The following is a 21587-nucleotide window of genomic DNA, read 5'->3' on the forward strand; positions in this document are numbered from 1 at the left end:
AGTTTTTGAGGTTACAGCAGAAGAAAATGTGAAGACACAAACTGCTGCTGATGCCAAAGTGTGCCTCTGACTTTTTAAACCTGTTACCCCTAACCCATCAGAGGGTAGTATTTTAGCTCTTATACAACGGACGCTGAGGTCACAAGTGGAGAAAATACCAGAAAAGTTGAGAGTGAGAAAACACAGGCGAGTGGGAAGTTAAAACCTGAAAGTCAAAGGCAGCACTTTCACATCGCTGGACAAGCTGCAACTTGATGCATCTGGGGTGTTTGTTGAAGCACTTTGTTGTTTTTTTGCTGAATAAGGACTTCTCATACAGCAAAGACAAGAATAACGCAGAGAGGAGACATTAGCAGGAGGAAAAGCCTCCGTTTCCTCTGCAGTTCGTCTGTTGATCACAAAGACGATGCAATCCCCAGCCTGTCAGAACCGATCTAAATGAAATAAAGCTGTGACCGCCGTTCAAGGATGTTGGCAGAGAATCCTGTCCTGCACTCTGAGTTCAGCTGCATAGAGCTGCCATCACTCAGAGACCCATGACCTGTCTGAGACGGATGGCAAGTTAAAGCAGCGGCAGCTGGTGGGCACGCTCCACAGTCTGAGTCACTGTTTCTGTCGCTGCCGTGAGCTTCGGCCGGGAAGGTTTCCTTAAACAGGCGGATGACAGATGGCGGGAGGCGGACCGCGGTCACTGGGGGACGGAGGACAGCGCGTGGACAGACGGCGAGGAGGCCGAGCTGCCCTCTCTGGCTCGCGCTGCCAGCTTCTGTCTCAGCTCCCTGATTTCCTTCAGCAGCTCCCTCTCGCTGCTGTCCAAGTGGGCCCGGCCCCGGTCCAGGGAGACTGACGGGACGCAAACAGAAAGACTGAATTAGTTATAAAGACTCTGTGACTCATCATTCGAGTCATAACACACAAGGCTGCTTTTTGCAGGAACTTTATTTCAAAGCAGGTCTCTGAAGAAAGGGGGAAATGTATTTTATGTAACTGATGTCCACTTTTTAGGCAGACTCACAGTGGGTGGAGCTGCTCCCTGAAGGTGAGCTGCTGTTCAGACACACCATGCTGGCTCCTCCCTGCCGCTGGGTGGGGGAAGAACCGCCTCCCGTGGCTGTGTTTACACCTTTGGCTGCAACAGAAGCAGCAGGCCTGTGAAGAAGTCCTCCAGACGGACCCGCTGACTCCACCTTCCTCTGTCTCCCTCCTTCTGACACAATAAACAGAGCAGGTTAGATCTGAGGCCCGCTGCAGGCGTACTGAATGAGGCTCGGCCTGCAGTGGGTCTTTGTTACGGTACAGGGATCACCAACCTTTTAGAAGTCGAAAGCTACTTCATCGGTACTGTGTCATACGAAGGGTTACCTGTACTGACCTTTGAACTAGAAGAGTCAGAGCTCACCTTAACTTTATGTAATATAAAACATATTTTAATGCATTTATCATTTTAAATCTATGTCAATACAAGTATGAATAAAAAGCAAGAGCAACTAAATAAAATAACATTTCTGGAGGGTTGTGCTATTTTTTTGAACAGGCTTGAGGGCACCACCTATGGTCCACGGTGGCTACCTGGTGCCCGCGGGCACCATGTGACCCCTGGTCCAGGGGATTGAGATGCATTTTATGACTGGAGATTTACAGCAGAAAACTGCTAAGTTATAAGAGGGTTGAGCCAAAATATTATTTAAAAATCTGTTCGTTACTCAGATCATTTCAAATAAAAACCTGTCACGGCAGAACGAGACACAGGTTTTAGATCCATGTTATGCAAAACAGTGAATCTCAGCTCTGTAGTGACTGGCAAACAACTCGGTGTGTTGCTGCCACCTTGTGGTAGAGAGCAGAAACAACAGTCGGATAAACAGAAGTTGCAAAGACCCTAAATTTACCGGCTGCTTGGCTGTTTCTAGTGAAAGTCCACCTTCGCCATGTGTGTGAGTGCGGTACCTGTTTCTGCTGCGGACGAGGCCAGTCGCTGCTCCTGTAGCTGTGCCCTGCTGCTCATCACCTCGTCCCACTGCAAAACATCAGCGCAGCATTTGTTTTCGTTCCACACAGCTAAGCATATGCAAACTAAAAAAAAAGAAAAAAAAAAAAGATTCCCGGTCTCACTTTTCTCCCGGCCACTTCCCTCATGGTGTGAGCCAGCCTCCCCTCCTCTGCCAGAGTTTGCCTTTGAAGCTGCGCCAGCCTCTCCCTCTTCCTCTCCTGCTCAGCGTCGACCCGCTGCAGGCGCTCCAGCACCTCTCTCTGCCAGTCGGACTCCAGGCCCAGCTGGTGTGCCTCTGCCAGGGACTCCTCCAGGGCCTGCGTGCGCGTTCGAGTTTACGTGGCGAGAGCAGAGGGTAAATATCGCAGCAACCTGGACTGAACTCTAAGTTATGCTGACTGTTTTCCTTGGAGCTGAAACGAGACGTGTGTCGCTGACCTGCAGGTTGCTCTCTGCGCTGTGCAGCAGCTCCGAGTAGCTCTCGTCTGCCCTCTCGGCCTCCCTCATTTTCAGCTGGACCTCCTCTTCAACCGCCCGTCCTACGCGCTCCTGCTCCTTCAGCAAGTCCTGCGCGGCCCCGTGTTGACACGTACGGCACCGTTAGCCCACGCGTTTGTGGTGGAAACGGTCTCTGTGGTCACCGGAGAAGCTAAACACGGTTTGTCACCTGCTCAAGCCGTTTCCTCTGCGCCTCCAACTCCATCTGTCGGACTTCCAGGTCCTGGACCGCCGCAGCCGTCTCCTGCTCCCGCAGATCCATCTGCAGCAAAACGTGAGGGTAAATAATCAGAATCATAAAAAAACAACTTCATTTACACATAAATCTGACAGATCTTCATATAGCAGCTCAGAAGCTTTCGTGATGAAGCTCTAAACAGTTAGTTGAGAAACTTGATCAGATCCCCTTAGTCTAGAGGAGCTTTTAAATACCTGCTGATTGATACCACAGTCTTAGACGTTGTTTACAGCGATGAATAAAATACATGATGGCTGATGTTATGACCGACGCGCAGCTCTACAGAGTACATTACAGGCAGCTTTGGCCTTCGGTCGGTCAAAGTTTACCTTCCTGCTGATCTCCTGGTCCAGTCTGTGTATCTGTGAGGCTTGCTGCTCCTGCTGGTGTTTGAGGAAGCGTCTTCTAGTCGCGTCCAGCAGGTTTAACTCCCTCACCTTCAGCTCTCTCTTCATAGCTGCCAACCTGAACCCCCGCGCAGCAGAGTCAAAACGTTACGAACCAAAAGATAAAATCTCTCTTTCAGTCAAACCACAAACACAGGAGGGCCTCGGTAATCACTTTGTCCTCTGCTGCGCCAGCTTGTCCTCTTCTTGTGCCAGGATGTTTCTGCGGTGCTCCTCTGCTTTCTGAAGCAACTCCTGTGTTGAAATCATTCAATGAAATTGTTAGTTCATTTCATTACCAATCCACTTATTTTAGGTGCTTGGTCTTCATGAACCGGTGAATTGTACTCAATCTGATGACCATATAATGTTTGCTTTTAAAGGATTCAATGGCTACATTCACACTGCAGGGAAATGCGACCATATCCATCCTTTTGGTGGCAGAGTGAACCGCCCAAATTCTGATGTGAATGGTCCAAAAAAACATCTCATTTGTGTCACTTTCATATGTGGTACTAATTCAAATACGTATCAGATATTTTTTCAATGCGTCCGCAGTCTGAACGGTCATGTCGCATTTTATCTGTCTTACACGTCCTTCTCACTACACATCCACACAGTAGTAGCAATTAGCGCTCCATCTTTCTTCTTACCTTATTTCATCTTGCTATGATGTGGTATTAATATTGCCGGCTCCCATTGCTCAACAGCTTTCTAATAATAACAACAAGGAGGGATGCCGGTATGCGTTTTTTTCCCCCTTTTTTTTCTTTTTTTTTTAAGAAGACTTCTAGAAACAATTACATTCACCGTCACTTCTATAAACAATGCGCTGCTCTGTGACGTCTCCTTAAGTTATCTGCTTTTTGGTCGCTTTGCGGCCCTCAGCCGTTCAGACAGAAGTCTGATGCCGGTTGCATTTAATAGTAGTAGGCACAGTCACCTCAAAAACATCCGATTTCAGCAAAAAAATGTTAATCCAGTATCAAGGCCTGCAGTGTGAACGCAGCCTAAGACACAAATCCACCTGTTGGGCGTAGTAAGCTTTCTCTTCGGCTTGGCGACGCACAAAATCCGCACGCAGCGCCGACAACTCCTGCCTGAAGGCGACACAAATGGCCCTTTAAGTGAGTTTAACTAGCTCAGGAAGAAGATCATTGAAATGAATTGTCATAAAAATGATCATTTAATACATTTAGAATCAGTAAATAAAGAATCTCATGGACAGAAGCCAGAAAATCAAAGAGATCATTCAAAGGCTGAAGGTGGAAAACAGAAATAAATTGTTTGTCTCGCCTAGCTCTTTTCACAGAGGTCCCTGAACACCATCATGCAGGCATGAGCAGGATTTCCTCAAATGACATTCCTGTGATTGTGATCCAGCTCACCTTTCTTTTAGATACTCCATCTCCTGCAGACGTATTCGCTCCCTCTCCCTGCTTTGGTATTCCACTATGAATTCTGGGTACTGGTTGAAGACGGGGTACTGGCCGCCGGTGAGGGCGGTAAAGTCGGACAGCATCGTTCGGGGATGGATGTCTGCTGGCGTGCTGCCCGCGATCCTGTAAGCCTCCTTTATCATAGCCCCGACATCCAGGTTGTTGCGATGGTGAAAAAAGTACTGCAGGAACGGGAGGAAACGGAGACGTCCGTCAAGGACAGGCAACGGCGGACAGTGGCGCTGGGTTTAAGACGGCGCACCTCAAAGTCCTTCTTCTGGGAGCACAGCAGCAGGGGCTCCCGGCAGGAGATGACGTAAGCCACGCAGGCCATCAGCAGGAAGGACGGGTGGTTGGAGAAGACGTTGTCGAACAGTCGCAGCCACTCGTCGCGTGTGAGAACCTCTGAGAACAAGGTCTCCAGCAGGGGCCACACGTACAGCTGGGACAGATACAGTTCATATAAATGAGGACAGCGTCACGTAATCTTCCACGTGTAAAAGTCTGAGCATGGCAGCGTTAAACATCTCGTCTCTTACAAGTCTCCCTACGCATTAGTGTCACAAAAATCACAAACTTTTCCAGATTCAAGACTCTCAGTCCCTTGCAGCCCAGTTTAAAGAATATATTAAGAAAGATGAACACATGAATAAATAATGGATTATGGACCAACGGATGGATGGACGAGAAGTAAGAGAAAGTGCAGAAATTATTTTCCAGACCTGGAGAATACGTTCATCAGATTCCAGACTCTTCCAGACTAATTCAGAGAGGCTCTGAGCCTCTGAACTGCAAAAAGGAAACTAATAGCAAGTAAGATTTTCTTGAAATTTGTGTAGTTTTCTTTCATTTGAGCAGGTAAATAAGACTATATGCCAAAGGAATAAGATATTTGCACTTAAAATAGGAACAATTCGTCTCCATCATCTTATATCAAGTGCAGGATATCTAATTACCTTATTTTAGGGGTAAAAATACTCATTCCATTGGGAGATAATCGCATTTACCTGCTCAGATCAAGGACAAATGCACTAATTTCAAGAAAATTCTGCGATTTTTCCTTACAATTTACTGTGAAATTATTTACATTGTTCACATTTTAATTGTTTACATAAACCGCTGCTGCATCTTTATCCTGAAATTTACTGTGACCTTTCAAGCTGTATGCAAACGAAATTTTGTTCTGTACGCACTTTGTGCATACAAAATGACAATAAAGTTGTCTAAGTCTAAAATGTTACTTTATTTTAGTTCTGTTTTTGCAGTGCACTCGTGTTACCTGGGAGGTGACGCCGCAGTCCACCAGGTGCTGCAGCAGCTCCTGGTCGTGATGAGCCAGAACGTTCTCAGCCATGCTCAGGATGTTCAGCGGAGGGTTGGGGAAATACTCAAACCAGTGCTGGCACCAGTTCACTAAACAAGCAGACGCCGAGTCAGCAGACAGCTCAGAAGAAGGGTACTCCGAGTGAATTCAAAGTTTGACATATGGTTTTAGAAACAGTGAAGCGGTACCTATGACGGTAGCCACCACCTCAAAGCAGAGCATGGGATTGTTCTGGAAAAGCTTGACGAAAGGAAACGCCACCAGAGGGAGATATTCTACCTCTGCAAAAATGGCTGCCCAGTGAGCTAAGGCAGATAAAACCCTGCAGAGGAGACAAAAAACGTAACTAGACGGTCACACATGATGGTTTACGCGGGGGAAGCGGCGCGTACCTCTGCAGCCCTCGCTGCAGCTTGTGGCTCTTGATGGGGTACTTGTCGTGCAGCGTGAGGAAGGCCGTATGCAGGCCTTTGTCTGTCAGACTGCTGTAGGCTGCGTGGTTCTCTGGGAGGCACAGCAGGGATCTCCACACAAACATCCTGCAGCAAGGGTGCACAAGGTAAGACAGAGATGCTAAAGCAGACCCGTACATCCCATACGGCTCTATCGTTTAGAAAAGGGCTTCTCACCTGTATTTAGCGGGGAACTCTCCGAAGGCTTTCAGCAGAGCAACGAGTCTCTTCTTGTTCAGACCAGCTGGCAGTTCGTTCTGATTCAGAAAACGAGACAAAGCCGAATGCTGAAGTGAATCTGGTTCATTTGATGGAGGAAATATATTAGATGATGGACGCTGCCTTAAAAAAAAAGGCTTTATCTCCTTGCAACCTAGCACCATTTGGTCATGTTACAACCACAGCAGCTGTTTATGTTATCGTGTTAGACCAAGATAAAGTACTGCAGAGCTGTGAAAAGCAATTCAGAAATCTTTCATTAATCCCAAAGGGAAATTCAATTGAAATTAAATGGAACGTGGACTTCAGTCTGAAAAGTGTGGCATGCTCATCAGAACAGATATGTTGTATATTTTACAGCAGTGAGTGTTTCACGGTCATTCCTCTCAGAAAAACAACAGGTGCTCAGTGAGATTAGTTGGAGAAGCTCTGAGAACAGAAAGTCGCCCAAGTGGATTCAGATGTGGACGGACCCCTGAAGAACCATTCTGCTGAAGCTCTAGCCATTTGTTCAGGGTCTTTGTCCTGCTAGAAGCCCTCCGCCTCAGCCTCACGTCCTGCATTTAGCTCCGCCCCAACATCAAATCGACTCTGATGGGCTTGTCTGGGCCTGACGGAGAGAAGCATCCCCACAGCATGATGCTGCCACCACCATGTTTCACCATATAGCGCTTTCTCATGGGACAAAAAGCTCAGGTTTTTGTCCCATAAGACCAGACCACCCTGCTCCACATTTTCTGGGACTTCTTCCAAACTGAAAACCAGATTTCCTACAACTTTATGTTGGTCCACCTCATGGAATCATAATGAAATAGATTAAATTACGGTTGTAAACTGACAAAATGTTGTCTAATTGGAAGAAGGCCAAATAAGCAACAGATATTAATAAAAATGTATTATTACTCCTGTCTTCCTACCTCTTTATCCTCAGCTGAGGACACTGCAGGTGGTCTCAGCATCTTCACCTGAGGTCTTCTGCCTGAGCTCCTGGCCGGTCTCTGAACTCCCTCTGATTTAACCTTCATCTTTATGCCAGACAGGTTCTGATCAGCTTCACCACCCGAGACCACAGCCACCTGGGAGGGAGGGGGCTGCGGAGAAGACACACAGACGCATAGCAGCCTTTTTGCCAACCAGTGAGAACACATGTGTTTCCTGCTTTGCTTCATCCTGTCACCTTGTTTAACTCCTGCGTCAGGCTCTGGACGCTGTAGATGTTGATGCTGCCGTTGTCCATGATGGCCGCGATGTGCCGACCGTTTGGGCCGACTGCGACGGCGCCGACCGCTTCATCCGCAGAACCCATGTGGAAGAGAAGTCTGCATGTGTGAATGTTGATGAAGCGCATGGCGCCGTCCTGGCTCAACACTCCCAGAGTCTGTGGAGACAAAACACGCTGCCATGGAAACGGAACGAGCACCGAAGGAAAAAACAAGAAAAACGCTCACCAATGCCGAACACAAGGCTTTAGATGTGATTTGTTCGTATGAACGAAGGGACTGAGTATTTGTAAATGATTGTGTCAGCATCAGAGAACTGAAGGCAGAATTATCTAACAGGGAAGATGTTCAGTGGCTTTCAGGCCTCATGTCACATCTCAGTGTTGAAAGCAGTCATTGTTAGATTCAGAATCAGCGTAACTTTCCTTTACATGTCTTCAGATTAGTCATACGCCTGCTGCACTGATGTTTGAGCGGATATATCAGCCGTCCATATTTACCACCCAACAGAAAGTTTTTTTTTTTTACTAGTCTTACTACTTATTTGCTCCATGCCTTCTTTTCAATTTTTGCACTATAGAATCATGCTAAGTTTGTTTATCTGCTCATCTTCAGCACAGGATCACAGCATAACATCCACCTCAACCACGTTTGGCACCAGAGAGAAAATTGTTTGAACCTTCTTTTTGTTCCCAATTAAAATATTTCTTACAGTGGAAAAAAAAAAAACAGACCACACCCCTCCCCCCAGAGAGATCAATGGGAAGACAAAAGAAATCACACAGGAGGGGAAGCCATTATAGTCAAAATGATGCAAAAAACAAAAACTAAGACCGGTACTTTCTTTGTATTTCAGTGTGTAACGACTAGCTGGTCATATACGTAGAAGTCTGTCACAGAACAGAGTTATTTGTGCCGTAAGCTGCCAAACAAACCTGGAAGAAAACAGCCGTGGATTCAACTTACATGTGAACTTCCTACACAGACTCAAAGCCAAAAGAAAAAAAGGACGTCTACAAAAATCATCAGGACTTGCTGTGTGTGTACCTGGTTGGCTCCTCCATCAAAGCTGTCGGGCAGGAACTCCAGCTGCCTGACGGTCCGAACCTGTGCCGGCATCTGGATCACCTTGAGCAGTCGCTGGCTGTCCAAACACCACAGGTGTAAGAGGTTGGAGCGCCCCCCCGCAGCGAGGCTTTTACCGTCCCTGTCGACACAACACACACACGTAGGCGCAGGTTCAAGGTTTCTGAGCCCTGCACAGTTGTCCTGAGGTTGTAAAATACTGAACAGACAGTGATGAATAACAATCCTGGAAAGCTGCTTGATGACTCGGCTTGGCCGCTGTGTGAGAGACCCACCGTGTGACAGCAAAGGCCTTGTATGAGATTCTAGGTCCAGAGTCGGGAACGGGGAGCTGGTATTTGCAGAACAGGGTGTCGCTCTCCCACGCAAAGATGGAGTCATCGCTGAAACAGCTGAGGATGGTGTTGCTGAGGGGAAGGAAAAACACCTGAAAGGCAAGAGACAGAGTTTAGTCACAGAGCTTCAGACCTCAGAGACTCTCTGAGTCCCACCTTTACGCTAAACCCCAAGCAGAGTACAAGAGTAAGTCAGAGGCAGCAGGTCACCTGAAAGAAAATGTAATAATCAATCAGATAACTGATTACCAGAGTCCTGACCAACACCAGGAACGGTTATCCTATTTAACCAGTCCCTGAATCACTGAACCAACTACCTGGGTGTCAAAGCATGCAATTGAAACTATTGTTAATAAAAGACAGACAGGTGTTGGACCTAAACACATCTCAGTGTCCCTGGTCAGGTCTGAACCATGCAGAGTCCTCAGATCCTGAGACCTCTCTGTGTTCCCACCATCAGGACTAAACGTTTACTTTCTATGTTCCTCAGCTCTGGAACAAACTCACACACAAAGTGCTGGCTCCTTTAAATCAGCACTGAAAACATTCCCGTTTACTGCAGCTTAGGTCAACGTTTGATACATTATCACCATTTCTCTTCTTTTTATTGGCTTCAATGTTACTTTAGGTCATCTTGCATGATTATGTATAATGTTTTTATGCTTTTATGTAACGATTCCTTTTTCTTTTTAATGTATCAGACGTTTGTTTTGCCCTCTCTGTCCTTCCTGGGAAGCGACTTGTATTACCCCGTGTATGATTGGTGCTGCATAAAGAAATTTGCTTCACCTGCTATGCCTTGACAACTGGTTTACTTATTGACAATGTTTCTGCAAGTTTAAGTAAGTTAGCTTTAAAACCTTTATACGGACATTATGAATGAATTTAAAATTGACATGGATGACAAAAATTCATGCATATTAACTATTTAAGCAACTTTGACCATTTCAACTGGTAGTTTTTTTTTAATAATCTGTGATTTCATGTACTTCAAGAGAGTTTCAGCAGAAAACAGACTTGATTTCAAAACTAAATGTCTAAACTGAGCCGCTTACAATAATAAACAAAGTAAAAACAAGCTAAAGGAAAAGAAGTTTGTTATTTATGCAATGCAACCCAACGAAATTCATTATTAGAAAAATCAAAAATTATTACATTTCTGAGGGTAGATTTCCAAAAGGTGTTAAATTATCTAAACCTTTACTGTTTTGGTCATTAACGCTCATTGGGGTTGGTATAAATTATGCACACTACTAGCAGGTAATTTAGATTTCATAACTTTAAATCGATATCTGCCAGGGATGGGACGAATTGTGCTTCTTTCACTAACTTACCCTTTGTATACCGACGGACTGTCTGATGTTCAGCTTCCTCTTTCTCTGGAAGGTGTCCAGGTCCCAGAGCTGAGCCGTGTCTGACGACGTCGTGATGGCGTACCGGCCTGAGCTGTGCACAGAGATGGAGGAAACCGCTCCCTCGTGACCTCGCATCCAACTGACCAGCTGCTTTGTGTCTACGTAAGTGAGTACACAGCAAGGCAGAAGAGAGGAAACAAATATGCAGGCTTAAGACTCAATGCAATCTGCTGGGTTTCTTCAGATAGAAAACTTTCTAACCAACTACTCTGTCAGGATGATTTGATAGAACTGACTTTGTAAAGTGCCTTGAGATGACGTGTTGTGAATTGGCACTGTATAAATCAAGCTGAATTGAACTAACTTAATGCAGCGGGCGAGTAGATGCTTATGACATATTTCAGTTTGTCTTTGCATCCAAATGCAGGGTAGTCCTTCTCACCTTTGTCAAAGCATTTGATGGTGTAGTCAGCCAAAGCTACAAGAAACTCAGTTGTCCTGCGGAGGCTAAACGCCAGAGCAGTACAAGCTTGTCCGGTCTTCTGCACCAATCGAAACCTGCCCAAGAACAAGGGGTAAAGGGATAGGCATGGAGCATTTAGGCAGGAAGGCCTTAGCATTATTGTTTCATGCGTTTTAAAAAAAACAGACATTTGTTCATGAAACGCTAACGTTTTCTTGTAAATGAGTAGAAAAATCAGGTACAAGATAATATTGGAGCCCTGAAAACAAACAACATTCACACCCCTTGAAACTGTACAGTACACACCTCGTCATAAAACTTCAGCGCATTTCATGGTGATCTTTTGCAATCAACAAACACCAAGTACCGCATATTGTCAAGTGGAATGAATAAGGTACACACCGCTTTTCAAAGTGGTTTCCAAATAAAAAAAAAATCTAGAAACTCTGACCTACATATATACATTTGGTCCATCTGAGTCATTACCCTGTAGAACTAACCTGTGTGGCAATTTCAGCATCAAGTCTACTGGGGTATGTCTCTACCAGTTTGAACATCTGGAGAAATAAATATCAGATTTTTTTCTTCCATCCTTGTTTGTAAAATAGTTCAATCTCCATAACATTGACTAAAGTGCATCTGGGAACGGTTTGTCTGTTTGAGAAAACATGCTTTGGGAGGCAGGGCAGCCGTGGAGGGAGAGATGGCCACTCTCGCTCCACATCTGACTCTTTCTTTACAAGTATATAAAGAGGAGACTGCCCTCAGCCCGGGGAGTCTGCCGTGAGTTCGTGTGTGGAATACCGGCATCGTGAACGCTGATCTTAACCTAGGACTGAGGGCTCCCAGTTTGTGTCAATGGTAAGAGCTGATTCTGAGAATCTGTTGAGCGTCACTTTTGTTTGAAAGCTTGTTGCTTTATTGCTTGCTACTTTGCGTGTGTGAAGAGCTAATTGTTTTGATGTGCTGTATTCTGTGGGGAATAATAATAAATGTGTGCCTTATATTCTGGACAGAAACAGTGTTTGAGTCCTTATTTGCGTTTGCCGATCTCTCCCGATCCTGAAGTAAACATTTCATAAAACAGCAAGATACCGAGACTTTAAAAATATCGTGATTTTTCAAAAACAGATATAACATGACACTATATCTACATCTAAATCGAGATGGCCTATGTTGTGTTAGAATCATGCTTTTATGTCTTCCAGCAGGTTACTTTTCACCCGTTTCTCATATTTATCTACATCCAAATGAGATCAGGACCTCTAGTGCCTTTCTTCTTGCAACCAGTCCATAAAGACCAGATTAGATGAGTACATGACCAACATGTCCTGAAGAGAAACTATGGGCCCGTTGACTGATTCTTGATAACGCTCTCCTTCGCAGGTCTGCCAGTGTACATGGAAGGCCATGTCTAACCTAATCCTGTTTTAAACATCTCTACAACTGTATCCCTGGCCTATCTAATGTGCTCCTTTGTCTTTCCTCATCTGGATCCTCAACAGAATAGATGTTTGAATACTGAGATTACGTTTTATTTACTCGTGGACCATTAGGCATTGCTTTGCCACGCTTTCTCACATAGATCCCACCTAAACACTCCAACACTCCTCACACCGAGCAGCACCCAGTCAGTCACCTGTTTCTGCTGATGTCAAAGAGGTAAATGTTGCCATGGTGATCTCCAGCCAGGAAGGAATCCCCTGTGGTGTCGAAGGTCACGTGGAGGAAACGCACCGTCTTGTTCTGCTGAGCGGTCCGCACCACTGTCACCAGGACACTGAGAGCAGACCCACAGAGAAGATACGACGGATGAAAAAATAACACATTACGCCTGTCAATTTAATGGTCCAATGAAGGTAATTTAAAAAACAGGACATTTCCTCACTTTCTAAAAAAAAAAAAACCGGGACGCCCGGGACAGGACGTGAAATACGGACATGTCCCGGGAAATACGGACGTTTGGTCACCCTATTTTAGAGAAGCGTCCTCTGTATAAAAGCCAGCCTACCTTTTGCCAGGTGTTGGTTTTCGATGCCATACTTTCCCTTCCTCCTTGTTCCCAATATCCGTCACCTCCATTTGAAAAACAGGAGCCTCTCCAGAAAAAAAAAAAAAAAAAAAAATCCCAGGAAAAAAATATACTTTCACTGATTTTTGTGCCTGAGGCAACCGACCTCCATACCGCAGAGGCGGCGCAAACAGCGCGAAATTTAAAAATAAATCTACATTCAAATTTTACTCTGTAAAAATATAGACAACAACCGTCATACACATCACTGTAAACATCTGTAACAACAGAAACCCCACTGAGCTATGATAACAGCGCAGATATGAAGCTAAACAGCTGCTGGTTAGACAGCGTTCCTGCTTGTTTTGAAGGCGGTTAATCGTCGCTTACGATGGACGTCATTATAAACAGCCGCTGTGAATTGTGGGAGTTGAAGTTCAATGTGACGGTTAAAGCCACTGAGCTATATAGCTCAGTGGTTGAAGCATACCTCCAGATTGGAACGAGAACCAAAATGGTTTCTTTGTGTCTTTTTTTAGGTAATATATATATATATATATATGGACAATTCTGTTCTTTGTATGAATGTAAAGTCTTTCCTGGAACAAAAATTAACAATTATTATTATTATTATTATTATTATTATTATTATTATTATTATTATTATTATTATTATTATTAGGTGTGTGTTGCTTTTGATGTGCTGCTGTTCTGAGATCAGTGCTGCTGCTTTATTCGTAAAATATCTCATACTTGAGCTGAATAGAAGCACAAAGACTTCATATCAGCTTTTTTTTAGTAAACCTTTTTTAATCAAACGGCTGTTTACATCTAATATACCTTTTCCCATTCTGCACGATCAAGATGGTTTCCTGATCTTTTTTCGTAAGTCCCCTAACTGTATGTTTTACATGGATCATTTAATGCGATTCTGATCTTGTCCAGCTTTTTCATCTTGCTTTAGTTTAAACACACTCCACAGGTGCCTACTGAGGCAACTGGCACGCCTCTTTCCTTCGCTGGCTTATTCTAAATGGTCAAGGGGGGCTTTGTGCAAATTCAACAGGAAATGGGACAGAAACTGAAAATCTGGCGTTAGATATTCAAAATGCATCCGGTTGTACTATCCTCTTCCCCTCCAAATTAAGAGTGTCTATCTTACGGAGTCAACATATAATTATAACAAACATGGACGCTTTTTAGATCCCTCTGTTCTAAATCACTACACTTTAGAACGATTATCATTGCAGGATGGTTATCTTATCAGCAACAATAATAATAGTAATAATAACAATAACAATAACACATATATATCTCTAGTGTCTGTGACATTCCAGTCAGGTTTGTAGTCTGAACCTGTCCTGTATTGTGGATGATGCTGCGTCAACCACACAGTAATGGCTGAACAGAGCACAGACTGAGTAATGGCTGTGTAGAAGATCTATTTCCTTCTTCTTTCCTGCTTTCCTTTTGGGAACAAAGGTTTGAAAATTTTGGTATGTTTTACATTTTCCTCTAGATACGATTCTTATTCATTTATTGAACATGGATGATATAGATAATGTCATTGAAATAAATGTATTTTTTTTTTTTTTGTTTGTTTTTTTGTTGTACAGTGAAAAGCTGAACCGGAAGCTTCCGCTCTGGTCTCATGCAAAACTAGCTCCTGGTGATTAGCCACGTCATGTAAACTTAGCAGTGGAGCAGCTGTCAAACAAACCCGACAAGGCTTGTACTTCGCAGCGAGTTTGAGTCATTTTCACAGAATAGGCTTTGTTTCGGCTCGATCGGTTGGCAGGAGTCCTATGGAAAGATGTCAGACATCGGGGACTGGTTCAGAAGCGTCCCTCTCATCACCCGGTATTGGTTTGCTGCTTCGATCGCTGTTCCCTTCATCGGTAAACTAGGGTTGATTGACTTTAGGAACCTTATGCTGTTCCCGGAGCTGGTGTTTAGCAGATTCCAGGTGAGTGTGCCCTGGCCGTGTCGCTGTGTTGAAGCGGCAGCTTTTGTTGAGCGTTCAGCCGCTGTGCTTTTTATGTGCTCGGTTCGTTAGCAGCAGGCTAACACCAGCGGGCCTTCTGCCGCAGCCAATCAGAGGCTGAGACGTAGCGGGTTAGCACTTCCGGATGCTTATAAAATGTTTAAAATGACCCCATAATGTGGTTACACTAAAACACACAGAGGACTGTGTTATTCCAACATGTGACCAGAGCTAAGTGTAAAGTTTAAATGTTCAGCGAACGCGATAAAATGTCAGTTTTAGAAGGTTTGGAAGCATGTAGTTATTTTTAGGGTGCTGTTCTGGCCAGCGCCACAAGGCGGCGACTGTACGACAGCAATGATGAAAGGCGTTCTGCTTGAATTCGGGCCCCAAGGCGTTGAAATTCAATGTAATATTGTTTCCTAGTAATTAATGATTCACAGAATAATAATAATCTTTGCATTCACGTATTCTCATACCTTCCATTGATCAGTAAGCAGGTATATAATTGATACACTACATACTGCTAAAGGGGCTACACCCTAACGTGTTTCAAAATGAGTCATTTTGCAAGTAAAGAATAAATCAAACACACTCCATGTTTAACACGGGGTGTAAACCTTATTAATCCGCTCACTAAGCTATGATTTGATTTCATGTAAGACATGATTTTATCACTTGTATTAGTGTCAAAGAAAAGTGAGTCTGTGCCAACACAATTATTTTCCTATCTCAAAATCAAAATCAGAGTCTTCTCTATAAATCTGAATGCATCTGTTTCCAGCCTTGAGATGAAGGAGAAAACGGGTCATTCCTGAAATGCGCAAAGGGCTCCTGTCTTATCCCTGATTAATGGACTGGTTTGTGTTGCAACTCCCTCACTGTTGCAAAGACAGAGCAGTTTCACCATTTAATTGCTAGAAATATTACATCCAGTTGTTTCTGGATTCTTTACAAATGTGTGTGAATATATCCCGCGTTGTTCTGATCAGTGCTGTGGAAGACATATAGACACAGATTTCAATAGCTGTGAATGCAGGAGTTGTGATCCGCCTGAAGACTGCATCACGTTTATGGTTTCTACTGTTACCTGTGTTTGTTTCAGCTCTGGAGACCAGTGACAGCCACCCTTTATTTCCCCATTACCCCAAACACGGGGTTTCTATACCTGGTCAACCTTTATTTTCTCTACCATTACTCCACTCGGCTAGAAACAGGTGAGGTCGTTGCTCACATAGCTCACTTTCTGTCTCTAAATCCCTCATATCTATTTTTTTAAAAATATGTTTTCTTGTTTAATCCTCAGGAGCATTTGATGGCCGGCCTGCAGACTATGTCTTCATGCTCCTTTTCAACTGGATCTGCATTGTGGTATCCTTTCACCGCCGTCGCCAACAGACGATCGTCAGAGCCTTTCTGGACTGAAAGAACATTTAAAGTCGCGTTTGCTGGCTGGCCTGCTTTCCTCCTCTGTGTTCCTCTCCCATCTTCCTCTTCCGTATTCTCTCTCTCTCTCTCTCTCTCTCTCTCTCTCTCTCTCTCTCTCTCTCTCTCTCTCTCTCTCTCTCTCTCTCTCTCTTTCTCTTTCTCTTTCTCTCTTTCTCTCTCTCTCTCTCTCTCTCTCTGCAGCAGCGTGCCATGTCAGGGTGGCTCTGCGCCAGTGGCCCAGCGTCAGTCTACCCTCTGCACAGCAGAGAAACCTAATCTAGGTCACATGCAGCTCTATAGCCCAGCCCACTGTCACGTTTTCCTTTGGACTTTTCAGAAGCGTTTAATGGTAATAAGCTACTTTAAACATATGTTTCAGAAATAAGAAGTATCCGGGTCTGTGACAACCCTAAAGGTAAAATCTCAGGAATGTGTGAAAGTAGTGAGGCGTGGAAGGTGTGATCTTCCAAGGTCAGATGCTTCGCTCCAGTGTGAGTGCCAGGTGCTTTTAGAGCTGAAACAGGGACTTAAGTGGGTGATGTATTTCCTCTTCTCCATGACTACCAGCTCTCTAATCCCGAGGCTGCAAGCGAAACGACATTGAGCTTGTTGTCCTTGACTTGGCGTTTGTAGATAACGGGGCTGCTGATGGACATGCGGGTAAGAAACCTCATTCTATTTACACCTCCACACGGGTTCAGCCGGGTTTGGCTGGTCTGTGTCATTTTTATTTATTTATTTTTGTCAAGCATGCGCCGGTTGTTTCCGAGTAATGCCTGAAATCCAGGATACCAGTAAAAGAAGCTGTCAAGACGGTGTCTTGCAAAAGAGTTCACATTGTGTAGCGTTTAAGTCGGATTTTAGGTGATAAAAATGTGAAAAGTATGCTGTGCGTACTCTGCCCCCTGTGAAGGAGCGCTTTGCAGAGCCCCATTTCGCTCTTTTCAGCAGTGCATGAAGGACACCACTGTGGCTCTAGCTGGATGTTTAGGGTCCGTATTCTGCTGGAAGCTGAGCCTCCGCCCCAGCCTTGAGTCTTTTTCATTCTGAAGCATGTTTCCTCCCTGGATTGCTTTGTGTTCAACCTCATCTATCCTCCCATCAAGTGTCCCCTCAGCATGAAGCTGCCACTACTTTGTTTAGTCATGGGGACGGTGGGGGCCAATTAGAGACCAATTAACCTAACAGTCACGTTTTGGGACTGTGGCAGGAAGCTGGAATACCCAGAGAGAACACTGGGAGAACATGCACAGTGCTTGCAGAAAGACTCCAGGCTGGGAATTGAACCAGAGCCTTCTTGTTGGGATGCAACAGTGCTACGTGAAATGCTTTGGATATTGTTTAATAACCTAACCCTGCTTTAAGCTTCTCCAGAACGTTCTCCCTGTTCTGTCTGCTGTGTTCCCTGGTCTGTTCTCTAATGTTCTCTAACAAACCTCTGAGGCCTTCACAGAACAGCTGCGTTTATATTGAGGTTAAATTACTCACAGGTCCACTCTATGTGCAACTATGGTGACTTCTGAAGGCAACTCATCGTGTTGGGTTTTATTTTAGGGTATCAAAGGTGGTGGGGGTGCCACACTTCTCAGTTTTGCATTGGTAAATATGTTGCAATCAATGTTTGATTTACCTTCTAGTTCCCAGTCCTGTGTGTTTTTTCCATCACATTCATTGTTCTAAAATACATTAAAATGACAGACTGCTTCACTCCCGTCTGCTGTTAGACTTAATGATCACTGCTGCTCACAACAAACTCAGTGTTTAGAACATGCTGATGGTCGCACGGGTTCTGTTCTGATCAAGAATCGTTTACACTCTCAGATGCTACGGCCCATATGCACACTTTTTAGACTCTGGGGTGTTTGCTTGTATGATCATCATATTACACAGTTTTCTCGCATTGTTTTGGAAATTGGCTGCTGTCTTCTATTTGAACTTAAACATTGCATTTTTACCTAAGGATGCCTTAGTTGTGTAGTGTTTTTGTACTTTGTGATATGTTCTTTCCGTTCTGCTCTATAATTTAACTTTAAAGGATCTTTTTATTCGTACAACTTAATCTAGTGTGTAAGTCTGGTGTATCCTGTCTGTTTTTGCCGTTGTCATGCCTGAATATCCCCCCTGTGGGCCACTAAAGGTATTTCTGTTCTTTTCTATTGTCCCCATTGTGGGACAATAAAGGAATTCTTCTTTTTCTTTTTCTAAGGCTTCTGGTTTTAACCTGATAAAATCTGAAATGGTTCAGTGGGGTGTGAAAACTTTTGCAAGGCCCCGAGTCATCAGCTGTGTTGTGGTTACTGAAACTCTTTTACCCGGGTCCCCAGTGAGGAAATGCCGCAGCGTCTGGCTAGTTTTGAAAGTTCACTTCGGAAGCACCTGACTTGGCGTCTCCTCCTTGTTCTTGTTTTCAGCTGCTGATGATCCCAATGATTATGTCAGTGCTGTACGTCTGGGCTCAGTTCAACAAAGAAACAATCGTGTCCTTCTGGTTCGGAACTCAGTTCAAGGTACACACCTCGGTGGGGGGGGGTTAATTTCATTCATATTGGACCATCAAACTGCCTGTCAGAGTGACGTCTGATGATTGTGTGCTGCTGCTTGGAGGTAAACCTGCAGTATAAGATGTTTGCTGCTCTGTTTCTAGGCACATTATCTACCTTGGGTCATCCTGGTCTTCAACTTTATCATCGGAGGCTCGTAAGTACTCCGTTCCCTTTTATTGGGTTCCCAGGCGATGAGCAGCTTGATGAGCGATGCGGCGTTCCTGTCAGGTTCCTGTAGCCCTCCTCTCTCTGTTTGTGTGCAGGTTTGTGAATGAGCTGACAGGCAACCTGGTGGGCCACCTCTACTTCTTCCTCATGTTCAAATACCCCTTGGACCTGGGAGGACGCTGCTTCCTCTCCACACCAGAGTTCTTGTGAGTGGACAAATGAAAGCTTAAATCAGGGACGCACTGATCAGATATTACAGAGGAATCTGTAAAAAATAGACCCAACTTCAAACAATTATAGCGTAGCTCATTTACTCTTTGCAAAGGAAGTTATAACGGACCTTTTTTATTTTTATTTTTATTCACAGACCTCAAAAATATGACAAGATGATTTATATTTACATCTTATCTTGTCGCATTATGCATTCGATTGTTAAATCATCCATTAACTTATTGTAGTGATACCTTCAGAAGCTTTTCTGGGATATATCATTAGCTATTTATACTGGAGCCAGAGGCGAAGCCACACTGTATGATGGAGAGCAGGCAGCGTTACACAGCTCTGCAGCTACACAGGGTTTTTGTGTTATTTCAAAAACAAAGACAATCTGTTAAGGCGTGATGATTGTTGCATCTTGAATGAGTGATCAGCACGGTTAGCATTGCTAGCAGCCTCTGGTTGTCTTACCATAATGAGGGTTCAAAAGGACATTACCACTGAGGCATGTTGCATGACAGAAGCAATTTAATTCCTCAGGAGAAAACAGAGCGTTGTTGCTGTAGTACGTTCAGCTTCCTGTTGGTGGCAAAAATCTCACGCCGAATAAGTAGATCCTGAAGGATCCGCGACTTGTTTCTGTAGAAAATATTTACTCTTCTTGGACCGTCCTTAACCTTTTAGGCTTCCTTTGACCCAATTAAAAAATTCTCATTAGCATCTAAGATAATTACCAAAGTCGTCTTCTCTGTATGGACTTCCTCACCAAAGAGAGTTTTTAGCACAGCCTCTCAGTGCTTCAGGAGTGATGGTGCATTCACTGATCAGCAAAACGATTGAAAGTTTGATGTTGGGCCGTCCAAACACTCATCAAAGCTGGGAAAGCGTCAAATCAGCCAATCCTTATCACCAGATAATTTCTCGATGCATCTCTAAATAAATCCATCTGTATTTATCCTAAATCTATAATAAACCAAATGAAGTTGGGATTCTGCTATGATCTCCAGCATGTTGCGGTTCCTCTGTAGCGTCAGTGTGCAATAAATCAGTTTGTTCTCCTCCTCCAGATATCGGTACTTTCCCAACACAAGAGGAGGAGTATCAGGGTTCGGAGTTCCTCCGACCAGGAGGCCTGTTCCCCAGGAGCCAGCAGCGGGTGGAGGAAGGGGACGCTACAACTGGGGACAAGGCTTTCGCCTCGGGGGAGAATGAGAACTGCTCTTCCTCAGCTCCCACTAACAAACAGCTGAGCAGTTATTTTTATTTTGTTTTTTTGGTTCGGCTAAAATTCTTGCTTCCTCCCATTTTCTGTTTGAGAGGGGGAAAAGAAACTTTACCTCGACTTTGATGTGTGTTAGATTTTAAATGATGCTACAGGATGAAATCAGAGGAAGCGTGTGTTTTAACCACAACTGCTCTGCAGGACTCAGACTCCGGCTGTAGCCTCCCTCCAGCCAGCTCTACGGTTTTTACTGCTGCACACACTTTAAGCAGACGGACGGCACAAACAAACGCTAAACGCCGACCTCTCATTACCACCTTTCCTGTCCCCTGCTGCCGTTGTCCCGCCGCCACTCGCCATCGCAGCGTGGAGATGAGAGATGCTGCAGCTGCAGAGAAGCACGCTGTGGATGGAGGCCCCTCCCCCTCCCTGTGATGCCATATCAGATTACACAGTAATTATCAACGAGTGCACCATCAGCCATCCTTCAGCAGAAGAAGAGTGAAGCTATTTAAATTGTGTAGCTCCTAGGTCTGAGATTCCATATGTGTAAAATATTTTTGAGCCTACTGGGTAAAGAGCTGAAACTTTGTCCATCATAAAGACACCATCGAAGAGGTGAAAATGAAATGTTGCTCTTTCTTTGTAAATACAGCTGTTTATTGAAAAGATGAGTCGGGGTGTGTTAATTTTTAAAGTTGCCTTACTGCAATGCTTTGGATAAAATAAACTATTAGACTATGTGTAGAAGGACTGGTTAATGTTAATTGTTATCTCTCTGGTTTCTCTGACAAGTCTCTGCCTTGAAACATGAGAGGTGCTCGTTTTCTCCTCTAAAACAGCAAGAACTGCCGTCTCTCTTGCACCCTGGATGTCATCTCAGTGTTGCATTCATGCGGACTAATTATTAGTGTTGTATCAATACATCAAGTAATCGGTCCGGGAGGGAAACTCAAATATTGCTCTTCCACCCAGCTGCACGCGTTCATTCTGGGAAAACCCAAGGTGTA

The 21587-nt window shown here is 44.4% G+C and overlaps 2 protein-coding genes across 4 annotated transcripts; one reads left to right on the forward strand and one right to left on the reverse strand.

Moving 5' to 3' along the window:
• Nucleotides 1-285: 285 nt before the first annotated feature.
• tbc1d31 (TBC1 domain family, member 31) lies at nt 286-13416 on the reverse strand. Of its 3 annotated transcripts, none has more exons than XM_036130051.1 (23): nt 13017-13416; nt 12645-12785; nt 10985-11100; nt 10522-10700; nt 9128-9279; nt 8814-8973; nt 7724-7924; nt 7464-7637; nt 6505-6584; nt 6268-6414; nt 6064-6197; nt 5831-5964; nt 4814-4993; nt 4501-4733; nt 4140-4212; nt 3288-3367; nt 3056-3191; nt 2658-2750; nt 2429-2557; nt 2113-2307; nt 1948-2017; nt 1016-1129; nt 286-843 (listed from the first exon to the last, which is right to left on the reverse strand). In XM_036130051.1, the coding sequence occupies exons 1-23, from the start codon at nt 13085-13087 to the stop codon at nt 689-691; spliced, it is 3147 nt and encodes a 1048-aa protein (XP_035985944.1). In that variant the 5' UTR covers nt 13088-13416; the 3' UTR covers nt 286-688. The 3 variants fall into 3 exon arrangements, with proteins under 3 accessions (XP_035985944.1, XP_021168912.2, XP_021168911.2); XM_021313237.2 differs by having other exon boundaries at nt 1016-1204; XM_021313236.2 differs by having other exon boundaries at nt 1016-1207.
• Nucleotides 13417-14651: 1235 nt separating this feature from the next.
• derl1 (derlin 1) lies at nt 14652-21320 on the forward strand. The gene is made up of 8 exons (XM_012856969.3): nt 14652-14982; nt 16106-16217; nt 16307-16371; nt 17062-17088; nt 18840-18935; nt 19073-19125; nt 19235-19345; nt 20423-21320. The coding sequence occupies exons 1-8, from the start codon at nt 14830-14832 to the stop codon at nt 20565-20567; spliced, it is 762 nt and encodes a 253-aa protein (XP_012712423.1). The 5' UTR covers nt 14652-14829; the 3' UTR covers nt 20568-21320.
• Nucleotides 21321-21587: the final 267 nt, after the last annotated feature.

The sequence above is a fragment of the Fundulus heteroclitus genome, chromosome 3 (genome assembly GCF_011125445.2).
Source record: "Fundulus heteroclitus isolate FHET01 chromosome 3, MU-UCD_Fhet_4.1, whole genome shotgun sequence".
NCBI classification, from domain to species: Eukaryota; Metazoa; Chordata; class Actinopteri; order Cyprinodontiformes; family Fundulidae; genus Fundulus; species Fundulus heteroclitus.

Coding starts and splice junctions, on each gene's coding strand:
- derl1 (XM_012856969.3), top strand. CDS start 14,830: ATGTCAGACATCGGGGACTGGTTCAGAAGCGTCCCTCTCATCACCCGG. Junction 16,372..17,061: donor TCAACTGGATCTGCATTGTG/GTATCCTTTCAC, acceptor TGGCGTTTGTAG/ATAACGGGGCTGCTGATGGA. Junction 17,089..18,839: donor GGCTGCTGATGGACATGCGG/GTAAGAAACCTC, acceptor TCTTGTTTTCAG/CTGCTGATGATCCCAATGAT.
- tbc1d31 (XM_021313236.2), bottom strand. CDS start 13,087: ATGGAGGTGACGGATATTGGGAACAAGGAGGAAGGGAAAGTATGGCAT. Junction 7,638..7,723: donor TGACGCAGGAGTTAAACAAG/GTGACAGGATGA, acceptor TCTTCTCCGCAG/CCCCCTCCCTCCCAGGTGGC. Junction 6,415..6,504: donor GAGTTCCCCGCTAAATACAG/GTGAGAAGCCCT, acceptor CCCTTGCTGCAG/GATGTTTGTGTGGAGATCCC.